Raw genomic sequence first — 26,480 nt, 5'->3', positions numbered from 1 at the left:
CATCATTTGTTGTCCAGTGGATTTTCATTGTTAAAATAAACATTTGTCACTGTACAATTAGTGAATTAAAACACAACAAAAGGTATTCATTAAAGCTCATTTAAATTATTTAGTAAAAAATTATTTTAAATTATTGATACCACCAAAAAATAGATTAATAAAAATTACTCCAGCTATAAAAAATCAACCTGATTCATGAAACAATTAAATAATTAATAATTATCCTATGAAATTTATTTATAATTTTTTGGCAAGTTAATTTAAGTATATTTTAAGATGATTTTATAAAAAATCATCATCATTTTTATTAATTATTGCGCAAGCGTTGTGTTTACATTCCAAAAGAAGGGATGATACAAGTGGAAGAGAAAAATACGGATGAGTCGAGTCAGTACACGCGCTGACGTCAATAACAACGTACGTGTTTAATAACATTAAAAAGATAAAAAAATTATAAATAATTATTTGAAAATTAATCTATCTTGATTAATAAATAAATTAAGTTGAAAAAAGTTAATAAAAACTCATTTCAAATAATTAACAAATATTGTATTAAAAAATTTTTCAAAAATTATTTTAGTGATGTGTATTTGTTTAGTTAATTTTATTGAACAATGAAAATAAATTTAATATTATACAACTGAGATTGACGAATAAATAAAGGTAACTGAAAATTAAATTTATATAAATTTTATTAGTAGTTTATTTGTTTTTATTTTATCGTGGTAATTTTTATATTTTCAAAAGATAAAAATATGGTATTTACTCGTTTGTTGAATTAATTGGGTTTATCAAATTATTTACATTTCATTTCGACGTTAATTTAACGATAGGTCTTGAATCTATTCAAAGGCAATGATTTTCTCTCATTCAATTGAAGCGGACTTGTATATATATACACACCAGTTGAAGGTGCATTCACTCAACTATATCATGTCTTTGAGCTCAAATCAAATACCCATCAATTCGTATCTTCTTTGTAAAATAATTTGTCTCGATGAACATTATAATTATGAATTTTAATTACTTTGTTTTTTGCCAAGGTTTTTTTATTTTTTAATTTTTTTTCTTTTAGTAAAAAAAATATATATAAAAAAATGAAACATTTATTTAGCAAAAGGACAAGCAAGACTTGATTAGATGCAAAACCCATTGAACTTTATTCAAGTATAATTAACCATGTAAAAAATAATTTGATTCATGATGAATTTATGATAATGTTTATGATAAAAGTTAATCATGATTATTCATCCAAGTAAATCATCATGAGCTTATCATGATTTTTGGTAAAATAAATTTAAAGAGTCTGATTGAATATCATTTAAATTACGAAATTTATTAAAATTAATTTTTATTAAAATTTTAAATAATCTCTGAGCCTAAAGGATTTTTTTGACTTTTAAAAAATTTAAATTCAGGCAGTATACTAATATGATACAAATATCAAAGCCACTATCATCACAATAACAAACAAAAATTTAACTAATATTAATTTCTATTTGAATTTTAAATAATGTCTTTGCATAATATTAACGAATATCACTTTATCATAAGTATTTTTTTTTTAATATAACACAAAACAGACATTGTTCAAACACTTGTGAATCTCTTTTTTTTTTGTTCAGTATCAAGGACTTTTTTAAAAATAATATTATATAAATATTTAAAATAAGAAGAGTAATACTTGAAAATAAATTATAAATTCATCACTATTTTGTGTTTGGTTTATCGTGACTTTTAATTAATCATCTTTTTCAGTAAAACCAATTTAGGATATCACCTAGAAATTTTTTTTGATTAAAAAATCACTTAAGAATTTTCATCTAGTCATAGATTTTTACAAATGTATATAAATGTACGTATTTTTTTCTAAAAATTTATATTATTTAAAAAGTTTGAATAACAATTTATTCATTTATTTATTTTTTATTCAAAGTTGAATATAAAATAAAATTACAACAAAAAAGATAAAAAAAAAAAAAAAAGTAAATTTGTTAAAATCGACTGTTTGAAAATTGAAAATTCTCAACACTTCCGGCTTGAAAATAATAAAAAAAAAATACGAATAATATATATATATGACGAGCAGACTCCCAAAAGCATAATTTGAAAGAAACCTCTGGTATCTCAACGATGCCTCAATAACGTTTTCCATCCGGTTCTGGGTTGTTCCCAGTGGGGTATATTTTTCCCGCGGAAGACGTAAAAATAAAGAGGAAAAAAAAAAAAAAAACTATATATATAAAAAAGCGAAAATAGCGAAAAAAAGCTAAAATAAAACAAAAAAAAAAAATACATAGGAAATAAAGATAGAGTAAGATAGATAAGAGAAGAAGCTTTTTCCCGGTTAAAGAGAGAAACTCTAGAAAAAAAAGAAGAAAAAAAAATCTGTGTGTATAAGTGTGTTGAGGGAAAACTCATGAGACGCAGGCGTAAATAAAGGAGAGATCTTAAAGGATGATAAAGAAAAAAATTGGGGTTAAAAAAGAGAAAAGAAAGGTGAAATGCGCGACCTCAACGTTAAAGAACCGCAATAAACTTCACTCTGGTATACCAATGTACCTTCATACACCTTCATATGTCAATGTATATGTGTATAGGTGAATTTTCTTGCGAAATGATATACCTTATAACCAATGTGTTTTCTTTCACATTTTTTATTTTTAGTAAAACACTTTTCAGTATATATATTTGGCAAAAAAAAAACTTGAATAAAATTATTGCCGTGTACAACTAAATATATATAAAAAAATAAAAATATTATTGATAAAATATTTATAAACATTAAAATTTATAAATGACATTTATTTGAAAAAATAATAATTTGTTTTATTTGAATACCATGTTTTAATTTAAATAAAAAATATACTTTTCAATTAAAAATTTCAGCAAAAGTTGAATTATTTTTATTTATACAAATTATTTAAAATTTTATGGTATAAAATTTCTGTTAATTATGAAATAAACTAATTATTATAAAAATAATTTTTTTTTAAATTTTAAAAAAGTCATTCATAGTAGATAATATTTGTTTTTTTTTTTTTCATAAAATATATAAAACGATGAAAATTTGTTTTAAAAAAAAGAGTTTTAAAATATAATTAAACACATTTAAATTTTAAAACCACTCAGTTGAATTTACGATGACGTGTTGCCATTTGATGGTGAACAATTGAGTTACAAATTGACAAGTCAAGTCAATTTAAAACATGACAAGAGGCTTGAAATGTTAACCCTTTAATTGAATTTACATTTTCCATTCAAATATCAATTTCAAACTGATACAACGAAAAAAAATAAATATATTTCAAGTAAATAAAAAAATTTCATCTCCAAAATGAATAATTTAATTAGTATATATCTGTCAAGTTTAAAAAAAAAGTTGCAATTGGCTTGAACCACAAAAAGATTTTAAATTTTTTCTTATTTTTGTCTTTGAAAACTCATTAATTCATTGAGGATGATAAAAAAGTGAAGAAAAAAATGGTAAGTATGAGGTTTGAATATGGTGATAATACTTGATAAAAGTGCTATACTCATCATGAAAAGTAAGAAGAGAAATTGGTATATATAAGTAACTTGTAACTGAGGACAAAGTCGCTATCAATTTAAGTCTAATAGTGGCAGAGCGTAACGAGGTCGGAGAAGGACCGTTAGAGTGTCGCGAGCTATCCCGTCTACTTGATAACGAACTTACCCATGAATTACAATATATATGTGCTTTCACCATTTCTCTATACCTTTTTCTCCTCTAAGCCACCCCTTTATTCAACAAACGATCCTGCAGACACTTTATGTTTCTGATATTGTCATGTAAAACCTGAAAAAGTAGACATACATAATTACAAAAAAAAGTTATATATATAAAATTTAACATTTTTCAAATGTCAAAATATGTTTATAAAGTTTATGAGCTGTTAATGCTGAAATTGGACATTTGAAATATTTTTTAAAATCGACATTTAAAAATAAATGTCAAATTAATATTCAAGAAAATATTGACTTAACATTTGAAAAATTATTTGACTCAAAATTTAATATTTTTTTAGATGTTTTATTAACAAATTTTAAATGTTTATTTTTGATTGATGTTTGAGTGGTATTTTTTTTTTGTGATAATTTCAAATTGAATAAAAAAAAATATACCAATTGTTTGGAATTAAAATAACAAAGACACAGCATAATTTTCGTGACAATAAATATTTCAGTAGTACAAGTCAATAACAAAGTTAAACTTGAAATTTAATTTTTTTATTTAACTTGTATAATTAATTAAAAATTATATGATATAAAAATAATAAACACAATGTTTTATTTAGTTTTATAATTATATTTAATAATTTTATTTGGAAAAAAATTTAAAGATGAAAAATTAGCACGACATTACATATTTCAGTAGTACAAGTCAACCAGTGTCATACCCAATTTTTTTTCTTTTTTTATTCAACGTGTATAATTAACAAAAATTTATTAAATAACAAAAACAATAAACTAAATTTTTTGTTTAATTTTTATAATTATATTTAATAATTTTACTTGGAAAAATTAAAAAATGTTTAGCATGAAATTAAATATTTTAGCGGTGTCAAACTGAAAATTGTATTTTTCAATTTTACGTAAAGAATAAACATTTAATTTTGATAATATAATTATATTTGGTTGACATTTGAAAATGTCCGTATTTGAATCAAAGGAAAATCAGGAAAAATGCATCATAAATTACTTTTGAAAATTTAAATTAAAAAGTAGATAAATAAATGACATGAAATAGTCAAAAAATTATATTATTTTCAAATTAAGAAACATAAAATAAAATAAACAAATAAATAATTTTATATATATAAAAATAAAAACAAACTACTTTTAAAATTGCAATTCAAAATGACTTTATAAAAATTTACTTTAAAAGTTTTCATAAAAATAGTATGTGTATACGTAGAATTTAAAAAAAAAAAATTTTTAAGTTCAGTGATGTGATATAAATATATTCAAGTTTAAGTAAAGTAATGTAAAATGTTAGAAAAAAAATTACATAAACTATACATTCGTATAAAAATGAAATAAAAAAAAAAAAAAAGGAAACTGGTTCCTAAGTTTTACTAAAAGACATGTTAAAGTTGAGTTGCCTGAGTTGGTTTCAGTATACACATATAGCAGAGAATGAAAATGCTAGAGTTTTAGTGTAATCCAGCTAAGTTAAGCTGGTGAATGACTACATCTTACGACAATTTTCACGACTTGCATGCAACAAGAAATATCTTTTAATTAAAAGACGTAATATCTTCAATGAATATATTATAAATACATCTACCACATATATACATTATCATATAATTATATTAAAACATCATTCAGATTGCTTTTCCATGCATCATGAAAAATCCAGAAAAACTTTACTTTCAGCTGCAATTTCTTGTTGCAATAATCATAAATTTAAATGCATTATTTGTATTTATTTTTTAAGCTTGTTTATCACTAATTAACGAGACAATAAATAAACTATAAATACGTTCAACTGATGAAATTTTATGTCAAAAATAATCAAGGATTATCACTTTTTTTTTATTTTGAATTTTGCATTATCGTCAAGTACAAACAAAACAAAAATACAATTCAACTTTAATTTAATATTTTTTATATATTAAATTTATTTGTTTGTTTGTTTATTTATTTATTTATTTAATTGTTGATATTGTAAATAATAAGTCATATGAGTGTTGTGTTTAACAAGTGATTTTAAGGTGATACATATAACCTACCTTTTCATCACCTCCTCCACATTACCACCCCTTTATTATTTTACTTAAAATTTTTCATAATATGTCCTACAACTGATAATCATACAAACAATTAATTAATTTTAAATCTTACATCAACATTTTAAATACCACATTTTAAAAATAACAAACAAAATAAAAAATGAATTCACAGTTTAATTTTTAATTTATCTCTAAAATTATAAAATACCAAATGAAAAATATTTATTATTAAATTTCAAACAATTTAAGATATTTCTATTGATTATCATGAAAATTAGGAATTATAAAAACAGTAACATGTGCAAATAAAGCATTCAAATAAAAAAAAGCAATAGTTGTAAACTAGATATATTTAAAAAGCTCCACGACAACATAAAGGACGGATTGTTTTATTTACATAACACAACAAAATATAAATTCATTATACATGTATAATGCACCGTAATAAAAAAAAAAAGCTATATTTGTTTCAATTGTAAATCAAAATTTTTCATAAAATATTCTATTTCATAAATTTTCTATTCTTAGGTAAAATTATTATTATCATTTTAAGATAATGATCAACTTTAATGTTAGTCACAATAAAAATATACATGAAATAAACAATCGATTTGATAAAGCTTTTTTTTCGAAAATAGTGCATTTTTTCGTGATAACGACAAACAAGCTATCTCTTTATTCTTCCAAGTTCATTTATTTATTTCTTTTTTTTTTTCTCTATTTTTTTTTTTTCAGAGAACGTTAGTGTACCAAACGATGCGATAAATAAAACAATACAATAAAAATAGTTAAATACAATAAAAAATATAGAGAAGCAAATAAAGCTCGTAAAATATTGATCAACTTTTTCTACTTTAATTTAAAAATAATAAATAAAATCAATACATTTATATTTTGATAATTAATTTAAATTAAATTTATTATTTTAGCCAAATTTTATTGTCTGACATTTATAGCTTCATAGACAACAAATAAAATTGTCATTAAGAATCCAGAAAATATATAACTTGTATATTCATTTCACTTATTTTTTCTTTTTCCTCATTTATTTTTTTATTTATTTTATTATCTTTATCTTTGTTTTCTTTTTCATTTAATTTTTTGTTTCTTCTTTTGTCGTCACAAATACCATGAGAGAAAAAAAGTAATCTATTTGAAAAAAAAAAAAAAAAAATTGAGTTTAAATTCCGAGAGATCGTTTTGGTGCAATTGGAAAAATTCTGGGTGTCTCTTATTCGATTTTACGTTAGTTCATGGAGGTATAAAAATGGGGGATGAAAGCTCAGAATAGAAAGAATGTTCAGTGATTGGTGCTGGACTTTCAGATAGATAAGAAATTGAAGAGTTGAATTTTTGCCAATTTTTTATTTTTCATTTGGACGTCAACTGATTTGTGGCTTTAAAAAAAATATATACAAATTCATTGCATAACTATTATTTATCATTGACAAAATTATCAACAAAAAAAGCACAAATAAAAATTATATTTAAAAGAAATCAATCACTTAAAAAATGTATAAATATTTATTAAAAAAATAAAAAAATATTTAAACTTTTTAATATTGAAACTAAACATTTAAAAAAAAAAATTATATTATTTATAAAACGAAAATAAATAAAATCAATACAACGATAAAATTTATTTCATAATTTAAAACTTTTTTAATTTCAACATTTAATAAATTTAATAAATAAAAATATTATAAAACTTTTAATATTTTTTTTTTAATGTAAACAAGATAAATAAAATTTTCCCCATTATATTGAATTTTATATTGAATAAATATCAAAGATATAAAAGTATTTTTTAATATTATACTTGTTCGTAAAAATTTTATTTTCACACGTAATATTATCTTGATCTTTTTCATACACCACGTGAGTTGACATGGCTTCGATGAATCATCACGTTTCAGTCTGTCTACTCAAGCACTTTATTTGATTTTTTTTTTCAAAATAAAATTGATCATTGAGACTTTTATAACAAAAAAATAAAAAATTAAAGTTAAACTTTTCTCGAGTAGTTAACACATCTTTAAACAAAAAAGTAAAAATAAATTTAAGAAAAGTAAATAATAAAAAAAAAGTTTGTTATTATCTGAAAAATAAAATATTTAAAAAAAAAAAAAATCCATAGCCCAGTTAAAAAGTTGAAATCTACAGTTTTTTAGATTTTTTTTGAGTGGATAAATTTTCTGGTCAGCAAAATTTCAAATATATATTTTTATTTATTATTTTAATATTTTTTTTTCATCCTGTTTCTTTTACAATTGCGGAGTATTTGTGATATGAATTGGGAGACTGATGGTGGTATTTTATGTTGAGAAAAAGTCGAGCATCCGGGTGACCTTTATCAGAGTCAAGTGATTTGAGAAATACAGACATGCGCTTTTGAAAAATCTATGTCTTCAAGTGATGGAGTTTAAAGTGCCCTCAAGCACGTCCATCTCCTGAGGCAAAATTTTTATCTAAGAAAAAAAATAATATATATAAAACAAAAAATGAGGACAACTTGAGGACCTAAAGAGAAAAATAGTTAAGTTATATTTTATTTTTTTTATATGAATTTTCAAGTTTTTTATGTATATTTTTTTTCAATTCAGTGCACTTTACATTGTCCATAAATTTGCATACTAATGTCACACTAGAAACATAAAAAAAAAAGAATTATTTATTCACGTTATTTATTTATTTCATTTTTTTTTTTGCTGTTGGCGAAATACTTGAATAGATAGAAAAACAAAAAACATATTTACCTGATGGAATCATCTTTATATATACTCGTTCACTTATATACAACATTTTACGCCTCATTGAAAGCAACGATTTTTCATGCATACCAACGAGTTATTTTGAATTTAGTAATTTTACATCTTGATGAAAATTTTTTATCACTAATATAATAAAAGTAATTCTTTTTTTTTTTTTTTTATCATAAAAAGTTTTTCCATATAGATAGAATAGATCTAGTAAATTTATTTTTAGATAAAAATTTGATAAAAATAAATTATATAACTTTTGGATTGCTTATTATAAGCTTAAAATAAACGGTATAAAAAGTTGAGCTAAAAACATTTTTGCTATGATCATATATATTGACGTTATGATTGATAATTTATATAAAAATTTTTGAATGATAAATTATTAGACTTAAAAACTGACAAGACTAAAAGTATGTTCAATAAAGAAAAACCAGTATCACTATTATGCTAGAATATTTTTATTTTTCTATATGAAAAATTAGTAGACTAAAATATTTTTCTACTGTGATTATGAAATTTTATAATTTAATTAATGCGTACAATGAAAAATAATTTGTATTGTTTGTTAATTAAAATAGATATTATGAATTTTATAAAATGATTATACTAAAATAAATAAAATGCCGTGCTAAAAATAAGTATTCATAGTAAATCAACATTGACAATGAATTATAAAATATTTCAAATGTAAATATTTATTAACTCATATACAATGATTTTTCATAATCCATTTGATTTAAATACAAATTGCATCCACATTTCACCTATTATTTATACAAAAATAATTGAAATGAATTATTATTAAAATAATTAATATAAAAAAAAAACGAAAATAACAACGTATGTATATTTTTTAAATTATACTCATAATATTCTAAAGTTTGATATTTCATTTTAATTTATATATATTACTGTTTTAATTAAAAAAATTAATTCATTTCAAAAAACTAAAAATAAATACTCAAATTTCATTTAAACATCAAATTTTATTTTCTTTTAAATAAAAATTAACACTACTACACAAATTATAAACAAAATGAGCAAAAAGAAAAAACAATTTTTAATACAAAATACAGAAAGTTTAATCATTTTTTATCCATTATTTTTTTCTATGAAATAAATGAAATTTGTAGCAAATTATTTTCAACAATTTTTTATCCAAAATCTCGTACATCAAGTGGCTACTTGTTTTTCAAGTGAGTGTGAGAATCTATGATGCCAGTTTAAATATTTTAAAAATGATACTTATGTATGACTCATAAAATTCACACAGATAAAATTATTCTCTCCTTCAAAAGTAAAGACTAAAAACTGCTATATACTATTTTACGATCTTTATAGGAAATGCATCCTACCATGTTCCAAAAAATCTTTAAATTATTATATAAAAAAAAAAAAAAAAATTAAAAATAAGTAATTTTATTATATTGGTTTTATTTAAATTTATTTATCGATTATAGTGACGTTGCTTTCATCAAAATTTTTTTAATAAATATTGAAGTCCGTCCGTCATACAAAACGACTGATGCATTTTCAAAAAGGAAATTAAAGTTTAAATTAAAAATTAAATTAAATATCAATATTTAAAAATTAAAAAATTCCCATATATTTTCTACACTGACCATTTCAGTAGTTAACTCATGCATATTTTCCATTGATCATCATTCAACGAATTAATTAAAATTATTATGGTAATTTATTCCAATTCAATTAATTTTTTTTCTAATTCATCTTTTTTACATTAATAAAAATATTATTTATATAATTTTTTAATTTTTATAAATATTGAGTAACTAGACTGTTCAATTCAACGTTTAATATTCATAAATTTAAATTAAAATTATTCAGAATTTTTTATTTTTTAATCAATAACAAGTATAATCATTTCAACGTCATTTGTAATTAAATTTTTATTTTTAATTTCAATATTTATTTATTCAACATTATTAAAAATATTATTATCCATTTAAAATTGATAATATAAATCAAGTTTATATTTATATCTCTGATTTTCTCTGATTTTATATATTATTTTTATATTTTTTTTTCACAATACGATTCATTGCAATAACTGTCTTTTCGCTTGGATTGAATTTCATCAAACAGTGCTGAAGAGAAAATAAAATTGAAAAATAAATAAAAAGAAAATTTCAGAAAAAAAATATACGGTTAAATAGACAGATATATATAGAAAGAAAAAAAAAAAAATTCATGAATAAAGAAAGTGGGAAATCACTTGGAAAACGCGATTCATCGAACGCTCCTAGTTTTTTCGATTTATTTCTTATTCAACATATATTTTATTTATTTTTTTTCGTTTATCTCAATATCTCTTAAAAATATCGGAAAAAAATTTTTTAATTTGAATAAGTTTTTACTTTATTTAATCTGTATTTATATGTGCTTTATATTTTTTTTCATTTATTTTATTTTTTTTTTTTAGTTTTTAATAAAAGTTCTACAAACGATATTTGTTTATGTGGTATATTGAAAAACAGGTATATATAAATTTCAATAGAAACAAAATAAATATATTAAAATAAAAAATATAATGCTTTTTATAAAATATCTAAATTTTAGTAAACACAAAGTGCTCTCGCATAAAATTCTAAAAACTGTATAAAAGTTTTTTTACTTTGTGTCTTATTATACTCAGCAATTTTCTTTTCTCAATTTTAAATACTGTTTAAACATTTTAGCTGTATTAATACCTTTCTCTAAAATAGTAATCTAAATTTTTCTTTTTATTTTTTAATTTTTAAATTTCTTTTTTGGATAAAATCAACCTGTAATTAAATCAGATGTATTTAACAATATTACCCATGAATTTCACTTAATATTGTTCGTAATTTATATTTAAAAAAAAAAACTAATTTGTTTATAAGTTTGGACATATTGTTTATGAATTTATTTTGTATTTTTAAACAGTAAAATATTAGTAAACTATTTAAACATAATAATTACAATTTACAAGTAACAAATGAAACAATAATTATGAATTATTTTTTAAATGATTTAATGGATGGGTAATTGCGTGAAAATGCCAATGTCCAGACAATTTAGAATGCCCTCTATTAACGTAAACATGAATTGACAACAAACGGTGATAATATTTGCAAATGGTTCGGATTATCCTATAGTCTACACTGAGAGAAATTTTAACTAAAAATTAAAACCCATGTTGAATAGAAATTACTATACTGCTTTGTAATTTTTGTTTTATTTCTGGGATTGGCCGCGAGAGATGATATTCTACAATAAAATTATGTAAAATGTCACACAATGTCAAAAAATTGTTATGTTACTTCAAGTCTCTGTACATCGTTATCTATTGCAGATAGACATGGGGTTGAGTGGAGTTAATTATTGAGAATTTAATTCTAAACACTTTATAAAAGAATTACTTTTTGATTAATGTCTTAGATAATGAGTTATGAGTTAAATTAAAAATAAAGCACATACATGTTTTGTGGAAACGATAAAAATATTATAAGTTCGAATAAAACATACTGAACAATTTAATAAATATTCTAATATATATAATAAAATTTATCATGTACATATAAAAGTTAGCATATACTTAAATATTTTTACTATATCTCTTTGTAAAAATTTGGTTGTGAGGCGAATACAAAGATGGCTTACTGATTTGAACAAATGATTTAATTGTCATGTAATTTCAAGCATTTCTACAGCCTTATCTGTTGAAGCTAGGTATGGGGTTAAGCGGTTTATTGTTGGTAATTTATTTCTGAACAATTTATCAAGAATGAATTTTTCTATTTATCAATTAGTTTTCGAGTTTTGAGCGTGTAAACAGAAAAGAAAAATGTTGCCGAGAATTGATTGCTTGCTCTCGTAATCTAGCACAAACTGCCGAACTTTAGCACAAAAAATGTCCAACTTTTAATAAAATTTTATAATAAAATATAGTAAATTTAAATTTGGTAGTGCGTAAATTCTCAACCTGCTAGAATTTACTTGTGAGTTTCGTGAATTTAGTCATTTTTTTTAAAGAAAAACTACAATAAAATTATGTAATTTTTATGGCTTAGTGTTGTATATAGTCAATGGCCAAATTTTTTACATAACTTTATTGTAAAAATTATTTATCAATATACGAATAATTCTTACAAATAATCGGAGGAACGCAGTTTTTACTATTCGCTTTGTAATTTTTTCTTATACGTTTGTAATTTTTAGTTAAAATTTCTCTCAGTGTAAATTTTCCCATTGGATTTCCATGACAGTAAATACTAATGGACAACAAATTCAAAGCTACATAAAAATAATTATAGAAAAATTAAAATAAAAAAACAATTCCATTAAATTATAATTGTTTTTCAACTTATTTAAATATAAAAAAAATAAAAGTTTTAGCAAATTTTGTTAATTAAAAATATTATAATAACAACTTGAGGTATAAATTTAAAAATTTCTTTTTAGGATTTACGGAATTTATGGGAAGCAGATGTTAGCTCTTTGACAAATCAAATATATATATATTTATTTGTATATTTGCAGGCCCCAAACAAATATATGTTTCACAAAACAAAACAAACTTTCAACGTAACTATTCAGTAAACATTAAAGCACACTCAAATTCAAACATCAAAGAATTCTTTATCGCAATAAAATTTATTTACAAGTTTGTTTAAAACTTTAAATAAAGGTTAATAAATATTTAATTTAATTCTACTTTTTTTTACTATTAACAATATATTTGTATAGTTATTTATTTTCTTTTGTGAATTATAATTGTTGTTTATGTTTTTTTAAATAAGAGCGTATTATTTATTGAATGAAGCTTTATCAGATAAATGTATCGACTGATATATAAAGTTTCATGTGGCATCGTAGACTTGAGAAACAAGTAGCCACTTGATGTACGAGATTTTGGATGAAAAATCGTTGAAAATAATTTGCTACAAATTTCATTTATTTCATAGAAAAAAATAATGGATAAAAAATGATTAAACTTTATGTATTTTGTATTAAAAATTGTTTTTTCTATTTGCTCATTTTGTTTATAATTTGTGTAGTAGTGTTAATTTTTATTTAGAAGAAAATAAAATTTGATGTTTAAATGAAATTTGAGTATTTATTTTTAGTTTTTTGAAATGAATTAATTTTTTTAATTAAAACAGTAATATATATAAATTAAAATGAAATATCAAACTTTTGAATATTATGAGTATAATTTAAAAAATATACATACGTTGTTATTTTTGTTTTTTTTTATATTAATTATTTTAATAATAATTCATTTCAATTATTTTTGTATAAATAATAGGTGAAATGTGGATGCAATTTGTATTTAAATCAAATGGATTATGAAAAATCATTGTATATGAGTTAATAAATATTTACATTTGAAATATTTTATAATTCATTGTCAATGTTGATTTACTATGAATACTTATTTTTAGCACGGCATTTTGTTTATTTTAGTATAATCATTTTATAAAATTCATAATATCTATTTTAATTAACAAACAATACAAATTATTTTTCATTGTACGCATTAATTAAATTATAAAATTTCATAATCACAGTAGAAAAATATTTTAGTCTACTAATTTTTCATATAGAAAAATAAAAATATTCCAGCATTCAATACGCACAGTGATACTGATTTTTTTTTCAAAATTGAATATACTTTTAGTCTTGTTAATTTTTCCAAGTCTAATAATTTATTTCTTTGTTGTTATCATTTAAAAGTATTGATATTAATATTACAAATTTTAGAGTTTAAATAAATGATTTAACATTGTGGCTGTAGCTTGAGTGTATAGTTATAAAACAAATATTTATTTTGCCTTTTAATAAATTTAAAAAACGTCATTTCTTCTATGTATAAAAGCTTAATTTATTTTTTTTTTAACACTATATTCTTGTCTTGATATTTAGAATAAAATAAAATTTATGCTCAATATTTATTTTTCATTTTATACATTATTATCCTATTATTTTACATCCTTCTTTGTTATAATACTCGTTGTTGTTTTTTTTATCCTCTTTTTGTGTCCTAACTTTATTTGGCGACATTTTACGAAAAGCAGAACAAACAAAAGATGAAGTGGCCACGTTTTCACCGAGGTCATGGATTTTACCAACCAGAGATTTTTTTTATCTTCAACAATATTTATTTTATATTTTTTCTTTATTTTCACCCTCTTTTCCTGTACATTTTCCCCTAGTGACCATTCCTTTCCACTTCCAAATATTTCAAGAATTTTATTTTTATCTTTTTCAATATTTTTAACTCATCTTCTTCATTTTTTTTTTCACAAAGCTTCGTATTTTTCGAAGAAAGAAGGTAGAGTGCTTCAATAAACTTTTAACACAAAAAAAAAAAAGGATCACTACAAACTCGTGTATTCGTCCTCGTTTGTTTGTTATTTTTCTTTGTTTTTACCTTGTAGTTTCCGTCATCACTTTTCCTTGAAAAAAAAATTCCTGAGGGAACACTTGGCAATTTGAAAAAAAAAATAGATTTAAAAAGAACAAGTTACTTGAAAAAAAAATAAAACATCTTTTCAGAACAAATGGATAAACTCGTAAAATTAATCAAGGCAATTCAACCTTTCATTTATTCATTTTTTTTTTTTCAACATATAGCTTTTGTATTTCTACAGTTCGTTTGACTCTTCAGGGTAATAGAGTGCAACTTTTTAAATTTTATTTTTTTTTACAAAAAAAAAAAAAAATAAAAACGTGAAAAAGTTGGCAGCATTTCACAGTAAAAGGTGTAAAATTATGCTAATTTTTATACAGATAAAAATACTAATTGTAAGAATTTGCCTTGTAATATTCCCATAAAGTAGAAAAAAAAAATATATAAAATGAAAATAAGCTGAAAGTGACAAAATTAAATAATAAATCTTTGAAAATTAAAACATAATGAACTAATCCAAATGTTTTTTATTTTTTCACTTTAACATATTATATGGTATTATATTCTAAATACCAATTTTTCGCTCGAATTATCTTGAAATAAAATAACCCAAAAAAGAAATATCCTGTGCCGTGTAATTAGTATAAAAAACATTATCCTATATTTAAAATTAAAATTAATCATTATAAAAATAATTGAAGCATAGTAAAATATAAACATAATGATTTAATGACTATTTTGAATTTGCCAAAAATTATGACAACAGTATATATCATAGGATAAATAAATAAATATTTCATTTAACAATTTATTTATTTTTTTAAATTTACTTTTATCATACATCTTGGATAAATTTAAAATTAATTAATTTAAAAATAAATTAATTAGTCATCGTATTGTAATGACTCAATGTTATTATTATTTCAAATTTAATTTTTTTAATATTAATCTTTCAAATATTGTATGAAATGTTTATTTATTTTTATTTTATTATTTCAATTTATTATTATATATTATCAATTTAATAATTATTATAAATTTTGGATAAATTTGTGATAAATTTATTCGTTGCAATTACGATTGAATGGCAATATAGAGATGCAAATAAAAATAGTAAACAATAGGAGAGATATATAGACGAAATTAAAGTTCATCGAGAGATGTAGTTGAATATTCCATTTACACGAAATCAGTATATATATTCCATCTATATATCTGACGCTTGGATTTGACGAATTTGCATTTGATCATTCAACGTTATCAAATCCATGTGATTCGTGTGATATCCAAAATTGGACGTATGCTAATATACTCGCACCATATAATATGTGTCATGAAACATATACACAGATATGTTTTATCATTTCTAATTTTTTTTTTTACAATAAAATTATTTCATATTAATTATTTTACGAATTAATTTCATGAATCATTTGATAAATCACCTGATGTATTCAACTCTTCTCAACTGTATTTTAAATTTTCATTTTGAATTATTAAATATTTATTTATATCTTTGTTTATTCATTTTTAATTAATGTCATTACACTTCTCAACAGTATTAATTATTTTATAAAAAAAAAAAGAAAGTCCTCTATTCAAATCTCTTCATTTTCATTTATAAAATAATTATTATTATTTTTCAATTCAATGAAACTTGAGAACATAAAAAAACGATTAATTTATTTAACAACAGTTATTTTATTTAACTCTCATTTACGTGAATTATTTATCTCTCACATCTGGGTATCAAATTACAATTATTAACGTACATCATACGTGATTTATATATATTTTTTTAAAAAAATTCCATTGGTCAAAAATTTTTATTTATTTTATCCATGATCGATTTGATTTTTGCAATACATGTGTTTCGATTGATATTGGATTTTTGGCAATTTAATAAATCGAATATAATAAAAACAAAAAAAAAAAAAAAAACGAGGATAGGTAACGTTGTTGGTGTCGTTAACGTCGACGGCTTGACAAACACTGATTACCATGCAGTGATTGTTCTTCTAGCTTGAACATGCTAAAATTAAAAAAAAAGAAATAAAAGTTAAAAAAATAATATCAAACGAATAAAAAATATAAAATAACACAAATAAAATTGTAACCGGATAAAAGAGACCTCGTCAATTTTCTTTTATCAGCTAAAATTACTATGGTTATCGTAAAACGTGGAAAAAAAAAATTAAAAAAAATTTTATTTCTACCGCAAAAGTACGCATTATAAATTGCAAACTAAGTTTTATAATAAAAAAATATATTTTTAATTAAATTATTAATCTAAATAAATACAATAAATTGGTAAAAAAAATAATTTTTTTATTTATTTATAATTCATTGTAGAATAAAAAAAAATGTTTTTAATTTTTTCTCATTTGCGAATAATTTTTAGTTTTGATTATAATTTTTTTGTTAATATAAAATTTGTTCATATATATTTAAATGAACACTGTCGTGAGCTTTTTTTTGTTGTCAAATATATATTTTATTTAAATAAATATCTTGTGACAATAATAGTGTCAGACACAAAATTGTTTTGGAAAATGAGTTTTCGTATATAATGCAATGAGAAATGTATTCATAGAGACATCGAATGATATTTATTCAAGCATACACTATTTTATTTCATACAGAATCAGCTCTAATATTACAATGATAATTCAACTGTCATCTTATCAACATTTATTCATGCATAAATTTAAAAAAGAATATATAAATTCAACAAAATTAAACAAGCAGATAGAAAATTTAAAAGGAAATACATCTAAATTGATTTTAAATAAACAATTATTATAAAAAATTTAAAAATATTTTAATATATTTATATGAAAAATAGATCTATCCATTTGTTATTATTTATTTAATTTTATCATCATAGAAAATAGATCTTTTCCTTATTTTTCTTACACTTAATTTATATATTTTTTACTCTTTTTCATCTTGTATTTTTGACTCAACGATTCCCAATGGAAAAGGAACAAAGAAATGCTTCTTCATCCAGGGTATATAACTCGGTGATTTCGCGTTTTTTTATTTTAAAAAAAAAATAGAGGAAGTGAAGCTAAGAGTAAAAGGAAGAGTTCAATTTTCAATACTTGTGTACTCGAGAGACTTAAATATTTTAGAGCTTTTATAGAGAAAAAAAATTTATTAATATCCGGGAAATAATAAATGGATTATTTATTGAAAGAAATAATTACTTTTTATTTTTTTAATCATTAAACTATTAATATAATATAATTATTATTTTTTTTTGTAACTTTTATTTATTTCATTTTTTTGTATGTACACAATTCATTAAATTTTGAACATTCATATAAAGAAAAAACAGATAAAACTTGGTTTTTATCATCTGTTCGTTAAACATTTTGACTGCAAAAATTTTTTTTTTTTCATTATGTCAGCTCATTTTACCTTAGCATCACGTTTACCTCGTAAATTCAAAAGATCATGTCTTCTTGTGGGGACAGTAAGTGTGCTCATCTTTTCATATATAAAATAAAAATAAAATCAGAAAAAATTGGAGTGTGGTTGATCATAAAAATTCAGTTGAGGTCAAAAAAAAAAGAATCTCTTTTTTTGTCGAAGTAGATAAAACCATATTTGGTCAGACAAAAAAATTATTTTTTAATGAAATATATTTTTTTTATTATTGATATTTACTTGATATTTATTTTGAATCAAATTGGTTAATTAAATATTTAAAATACTGATGTAATGAATAATTGATTCACAATAATTTTATAAACCTTTTTTTTTTGATAATTAGAATTTAATTTTGATATAATATAATTACGTTCTTTTTTTTTTTAAATATACATTTTAGATAATTGAAAATAAATTAAAATTAAAACCTACTAATGTTGAGTAGTTTCCATTAAATATTTTATCATTCAATAATTGTTAATTAACAATTTATATTTTTTATTATTAATAATTATTTTATATTGAAATTATTCTTTTAAATTTCAATTTTAAATACAATTTATTTTATAATAGAAATAAATAATAATACAATTATAAATAAATAAATAAATAAATCAATGAAGCTTTAAGCTCATAAATCCAAAAATGTCATCGCGTTATTATTATTATTATTAATTGTTATTAAAAAATTAAGTAATTCATAATATGGTGTAATATTATCTGGAAATTTATGATAATTTATATGCAGTATTCAAGTACACATGTGGGTACAATAAAATCTTGGAAACTTAACTTTTAACTTGTTAATTCTGATGAAAATAAAGCTCACTAATGATCACTTAACTTTGTAAAAATTACAACTTGCAAAGTAAAATATTATACTTAAAAAATAATTTAAAAAGAACTTGAGTTGTAAATTTGATAATAAATTTTATTGAACATATTACAAAATTGTTATTATTTATAATAATCTAAATAATTTTTTTTTTCTTTTACACAGATCTTTGTATTTTATATAACAAAAAATTTAACAATTGATTCTTCAACACTTTTTTATTTTTATTCATTAAATATGTATAATTCATAAAAGAAAAAAAAAATTATTTTATCAAAATGTAAAATTATTCAATATTTCAATAGCATCAATGTTGTAAAGTCAGCGAATTTCATTGATATTCACAATTTTTTAAATATTCAATGAGATTTTTGTGTTAAAAAATATACGGAAATGTAAGTTTCAATCGTCGGGCAATTCAAGTCAGCGATTTACATGAACAAAACTATTTTTATTAAAGACTTTTTATGGATTTTTTTTTAACTTATTTGTATGGAAAAAATTTTACAACTGCAAGTAGCCGTAACTCGAAAAATTCTTTTAATATTGAATCGACATAAAATGAAAACGACTTACAATAATGATAATCAAATTTCGATATTTAAAACTAGAATTATATATTTATCGTTATTATATTTAATTTTAAAAATAAATACACTTTTTTATTTCTTATTAATTTTATGAATGAATGTAAATGACTTATTGCAAATCAATAAAATTATATATATGAAAAACTTCTGAGATTGTCAGAAATTTATATTTTAAAATTCTGTGTGATAATGTTTTATTCTATATTCTTTTTTATTTTTTATTTATAAGAGTATAATGAATATTGGGGATAAGTTATGTACGGTCAACCTCGGATAACTTGGTGCCTATGAAGTCTTTGTTCATGGGAGAGTCACTAGACACTCTTTGTCTGGTACCTGTTATCAAAAGACCCATTGAAATCAGGCCATTAATTTATCACTTCGGGTAGTTGGTAAAACTTTATACAAAATTCTGTGTGTGTGTCTATATATGTGTTAAAATATACATGATCTTTTGCGTTAGTGTTTGTATTTGTTGAATTATTTTAAGCACCATCAGAAAGGCTAATCACTTATAAATTACCACAATTAAGATTTAATTCATCAATCATACTGAACAAAAAAAAAAGAGATTCACAAGTGTTTGAACAATGTCTGTTTTGTGTTATATTAAAAAAAAATACTTATGATAAAGTGATATTCGTTAATATTATGCAAAGACATTTATTTAAAATTTAAATAGAAATTAATATTAGTTAAATTTTTGTTTGTTATTGTAATGATAGTGGCTTTGATATTTGTATCATATTAGTATACTGCCTGAATTTAAATTTTTTAAAAGTCAAAAAAATCCTTTAGGCTCAGAGATTATTTAAAATTTTAATAAAAATTAATTTTAATAAATTTCGTAATTTAAATGATATTCAATCAGACTCTTTAAATTTATTTTACCAAAAATCATGATAAGCTCATGATGATTTACTTGGATGAATAATCATGATTAACTTTTATCATAAACATTATCATAAATTCATCATGAATCAAATTATTTTTTACATGGTTAATTATACTTGAATAAAGTTCAATGGGTTTTGCATCTAATCAAGTCTTGCTTGTCCTTTTGCTAAATAAATGTTTCATTTTTTTATATATATAAATTAGTCATTTATTTCTAAATACTAGAAATTTTTCTGCCACAAAATTAATTACTTAATTTTAATAAATTTTAATCCAGTTAAATTAATCCACAAAATTATTCTCAGTGTGTATAGATTAGTTTGTTACTTGATATATTATACGCAAGCCTTACTGTGGTTATTATTGTTATCTCTAAAATGATGTACTTCAAACAGAAAATAAAATATAATTATATATATACTCGTATAATATTTAAATACTGTCTATATATTCTAATCACATTCAAATATAAAAACAGCTCTTTACATATTATTACAAATATTTTCTTTTATCTGTTTCAGATTCAAAAATGGACGCTGAATCATTGTTACTAGTAACATCACCAACTGTCTCAACAATATCATCATTTGATCAAAATGAATCACAACAATATCCAAATAACCAATTGTCAAATGACAGCTCATCAGTTACAATTGACAATTTGACATTTGAAAAAATTAAAAATAACGATATAATAATAAAACCAGTATCAAGATATTTTCAACAACCACGAAAACCAGAATTTCGAATACGACCACCATATCTCATGATATGCATAAGCATCATTGAGGTACATATTTCAAATAATTTATTAATATAATTTCATATCTATAGTTATTAAATTTGCAGTCATTATCAAAGTTATCTCGTAATATTGGCCTTTTTAAATGATATTCATTTTTTTATTTATTTTTAATTTTTCAAGTTTTAAATTAACCATAGGTTTAAAGGGAAATGAGGTAAAACATTTAGATATAGTTGGTTTGAATTTTGAATGCTATATAAAAGCACTTCATACATGTATAGGTATATATAATTCATCCAGTTGGGTTATCCAAAACCAAACGGAAATAAATGTTGTCGTTCACCGGAATATCGGTAAATGAGTTGAATCCAATAGTCTCACTGCAAGTCAACATTTAAAAAATAAAAAAACCAATTGAAATTGGCCCATTGATTATTTTTTTTATTCATATTTTTTATTTAAAAATATTACAAAGGTAAATTTTTTTTATTTTACAATATCTATAGCTCAATATTTTAATGGAAATATTCCTCTTTTTATTTGTATTTTTTTGACTGTGATATATAATATTTTATAAAATTATTTTTAAATGTGAATTTAGTGGCTTTTTTTTCTTCTATTTTTTTAATTTTTTTTTGTATGTTAAAAAGTAAAAAATGAAAGCTTTAAAAAGTAGAACAAACATTGATAAACGCAACACACATGCCAACATAAACATTGATTTTTGATAGAGAAAAGTTTATGTTACATGTATATGTTGAGTAAAGAGGAAATTGCACGTGGCAATGTGATGTATATATGCACTTTTCTATTTTTCAGTCTCCAACATTTACCGGAAATAGATGTTACAACCGGACAGAGTAGAGAAAATGTTACTGCCACTTTCAACCTTCTTTTAAAATTTTGTATTTTTTTATTTTATTTTCTTGCTACTTCTTTTGTGTTACTTAACTGTTTTTTAGAAATACAACTTTATTTGCTCTATTTTCAAAGTGGAAAATTTCTCGAGTAGTTGAGGAAAAAAAAAAAAAAAATTTCATGGATTGTTTCATATACCTATATTGCTTGATTTTTTAAATTTGCCATCACGTAAATTTTTTTATTTAGTGGTTATTGATTTATGGCAATTATTTTGATGAACATAATTATAACAAATGATATTAATAAATATCAAATTTGAATAAATATATAAATCGATTTTCATGGAATTAAAACGTATGAAATACTCATGTTTTTCACATTAAATATTATAAGTCAACTGACAGCTAACTGAATTTATTCGTGAATAAATTTTTTAAATATATATAAAATAACTCAGTGATAATTAAACTGGAAAAATTTATTTAACTATGATAATAACTGATGAAATTTTATGTCAAAAATAATCGAGGATTATCACTTTTTTTTTATTTTGAATTTTGCATTATCGTCAAGTACAAACAAAACAAAAATACAATTCAACTTTAATTTAATATTTTTTATATATTAAATTTATTTGTTTGTTTATTTATTTATTTATTTATTTAATTGTTGATATTGTAAATAATAAGTCATATGAGTGTTGTGTTTAACAAGTGATTTTAAGGTGATACATATAACCTACCCTTTCATCACCTCCTCCACATTACCACCCCTTTATTATTTTACTTAAAATTTTTCATAATATGTCCTACAACTGATAATCATACAAACAATTAATTAATTTTAAATCTTACATCAACATTTTAAATACCACATTTTAAAAATAACAAACAAAATAAAAAATAAATTCACAGTTTAATTTTTAATTTATCTCTAAAATTATAAAATACCAAATGAAAAATATTAATTATTAAATTTCAAACAATTTAAGATATTTTTATTGATTATCATAAAAATTAGGAATTATAAAAACAGTAACATGTGCAAATAAAGCATTCAAATAAAAAAAAAGCAATAGTTGTAAACTAGATATATTTAAAAAGCTCCACGACAACATAAAGGACGAATTGTTTTATTTACATAACACAACAAAATATAAATTCATTATAATAAACCACATGCTACCAAGATAATAATGAAATAAAAAAAAAAAGCTACAATTTGATATTTTTTTATTTGTTTCAATCGCAATACTCAACATCCACTTTTTATATATTATATAAATAACTCTATCCTATAAAAAAAATAAATAATTTGATACTTCAACTAATTTAATTAACTTTCCACTTCAATTTTTCCTTCTCTTTTTAGTATCTTCTTCTTTATTATGTCTCTATTCACTTTTTCTATCCTTCAATTTTATTCATGAGTTTCATAATAAGCTCACAAATATTCTCTTAATTAATCTCTGTTAAAAGTTTTCATTATTATTTATATACCTACATATACAACAAAGAAAAAAAAATAAATCATCATTATAAATTCTGTGCATCATATAATTTTTATAATTCACCTTATTATTATATTAAAATTTTTTCAAGAATAAAATTCCCATCTCATTGAACTTTACCAATAAGCATTGACATATTTTTTTTTAATAATCAACAAAGCTTTAAATTATTCTCATTATTTTTCTTTTATTTAAAAAAAAAAAATCTCTCTACTTTAAAATTATCAGTATTATTTTCATTTCAGATAAGTGTACACTGCTTAGGTAATGAGGGGGTTATACGCAGATGGCTTGTTTATGATCCTCGACATAGAATTCAAGGATGGAGATTTGCTTCTTACATGTTACTACATTCAAACGTATTCCATCTGGTTCTCAATGTTGTTATTCAGCTTGTTCTTGCAATACCCCTTGAGGTATGTACTTCTTCTACCACACCCACCCAAAAAGTTAACCACCAACATAAAAACATATATATCATTTGTAAATTTAATAATAATATATTAAAATTTATTGTTAAATCATATAATTAATTTATTGAACTTTTTGAAAATTAAATTAATTTATCAATAGCCTGATTTTTAACCAGAATTATTTATTTTTATGTTCGATAAAACAAAGTAATAAATATAATTTTAAAATAATTTTTAATTCATTTTTTTATAAAATATAAGTATAATAAAATGATGAATAAATGTGGGCTTTATAAATATTTTTAATTGACAGGTGGAACAGAGTAGATTATCAGTTGGAATAATTTATTTGTGTGGAGGTGTATGTGGTGCACTTGGTGCTTCTCTACTTCAACCAAGTTTATATCTAGTTGGAGCATCCGCTGGTGTTTATGCATTACTCACAAGCCATCTGGCCCATTTGTATCTGGTAACTTTATCTAAATATTTACATGAGATATTAATATATAAATTTGTCACTTTTAAGTTTAAAAAACCTTAGCTCTATATCATTTTAAAAGCTTTAGCATTTTTTAGTAAATACTAAAAATTAATATACAGTAAATCATTAAAACTTTTTGAATTGAAATTATATAAATTTTGTAAAAATAATTAGAAACTTGATCATGTATACAAATTAATTTTAGTTGATAATATCGTTTCATCTGTTTTGCCATTTAACTAACAATCCTAATTTCAGTTGTCTCTTTATCCTTGTAGATTATTCAATCGCTTTGATAAATTAAGCATTATTCTTGCTTTGTATATCTTCAATTATCTTCAATGTCAATTTTATTTTTATTTGTACTGATAAACACTGATTGCTCTTACATAAACTTTCTCTGCTTTATGTTCATTAATTTTCAGCTCAATTTATTTCGTTTTTTTTTATCTGGAGCAAAATGTTTCTCTTTGTTTTTATTGTTTTTGTTTGTTATTGTTGTTTTACAGTGTCATGGTGAATTACGTTATGCTGGATGGCGTCTTGTTGCTGTATTACTTCTTGTTGGTGCTGATATAATACAATTACCAGTACCAGCATTAATTGGTCGTGGTAAAATTGGATGGTCAGCACATATTGCTGGTGCATTTGCTGGACCATTAATTGGTTTATCAATATTTCCAAATAAAAGTAAAAAAGATTCACGTGGACGTAAATTTGTTAAATTTGTTAGATTTTTAAGTGGTGTTAGTATTATGCTACTTATATTTGGTGGTATATTTGGAAATATGTATGTTATTGTTTTACCACATTTACAAAAACCATCCTGACAACGTATTGATATGTTTGTTAAATTATGTAAAAAGTCATTTTTTATGGTTAAAATACGTGAGAGTGCTGATATTATTTTTGAATAATTTTATGGTATAAAAATATTTTGTTTGTCTTATTTTTTTATGAAAATAATTGCTTTGTTTTAAAAAAAAGAATATAACAAGTATTGTTCATGTATGTTTGTATTTTTTTTTTTTTCATCAATTTAAATTATTAATAAATATAGTTAAATAAATAATCAAACAGCCAAATAATTTGTTTTGTAATGTTAATTTGAAAAAATATAAAGGTTAGACTGAATTTAAAAAATTGATCAAAATAATACACTTTTTTTATATATTTGTTGATTTAATTAATAGTTCAAAAAAAATAAATAAATAAATAATTGACTTGTTTTAATTTTGTTTTTCAAATTTAATAAAAAAGAAAAATTTAATGAAAAGTTTTGATTTCTACATCAACCCTTAAACGTTTTTATAAAAAAAGAAAAAAAGAAAAAAAAAAATGTCAAGTGGCTGTGATTATTTTTAATTTTATCAGAAAATATTTAAAAATAGTTACGAACAATTGATGCTAAATAGTAGATATTGAAAAATATGTATTATGCCAAATAATAAAATGAAAAAAAAAATATTTGTAAATATTAATAATTATAGACCCTGTGTATCAATACAACTACTAATATGCAAAAAAAAAAATTCATTGTAAAAGTTATTATCTGTGAATGTCCTGAATTAATAATATATAATAATAAAATAAAAATAAACAAACATTTAATACAATATTTGAAAGATTAATATTGAAAAAAATTAAATTTGAAATAATAATAACATTGAGTCATTACAATACGATGACTAATTAATTTATTTTTAAATTAATTAATTTTAAATTTATCCAAGATGTATGATAAAAGTAAATTTAAAAAAATAAATAAATTGTTAAATGAAATATTTATTTATTT

At 21.5% G+C, this 26,480-nt stretch overlaps 1 protein-coding gene across 1 annotated transcript; it reads left to right on the top strand.

Annotated features, from left to right (window-relative positions):
* The first annotated feature begins 390 nt into the window (after window positions 1-390).
* LOC122857328 (protein rhomboid-like) lies at window positions 391-26,217 on the top strand. Its single transcript, XM_044159448.1, has 5 exons — window positions 391-663; window positions 21,197-21,465; window positions 24,037-24,207; window positions 24,518-24,673; window positions 25,195-26,217. The coding sequence occupies exons 2-5, from the start codon at window positions 21,205-21,207 to the stop codon at window positions 25,513-25,515; spliced, it is 909 nt and encodes a 302-aa protein (XP_044015383.1). The 5' UTR covers window positions 391-663; window positions 21,197-21,204; the 3' UTR covers window positions 25,516-26,217.
* Window positions 26,218-26,480: the final 263 nt, after the last annotated feature.

The sequence above is a fragment of the Aphidius gifuensis genome, linkage group LG5 (assembly GCF_014905175.1).
Source record: "Aphidius gifuensis isolate YNYX2018 linkage group LG5, ASM1490517v1, whole genome shotgun sequence".
NCBI classification, from domain to species: domain Eukaryota; kingdom Metazoa; phylum Arthropoda; class Insecta; order Hymenoptera; family Braconidae; genus Aphidius; species Aphidius gifuensis.
The sequence above is the reverse complement of the archived record's forward strand: the minus strand, read 5'-3'. Positions and strand labels throughout refer to the sequence as shown.

What these genes read in the sequence shown, in the direction of transcription:
- LOC122857328 (XM_044159448.1), top strand. Translation starts at nt 21,205, where the DNA reads ATGGACGCTGAATCATTGTTACTAGTAACATCACCAACTGTCTCAACA. An exon ending in TATGCATAAGCATCATTGAG is followed by an intron (nt 21,466 to 24,036) that starts GTACATATTTCA and finishes TTTTCATTTCAG; the next exon opens with ATAAGTGTACACTGCTTAGG. An exon ending in ATCTGGCCCATTTGTATCTG is followed by an intron (nt 24,674 to 25,194) that starts GTAACTTTATCT and finishes GTTGTTTTACAG; the next exon opens with TGTCATGGTGAATTACGTTA.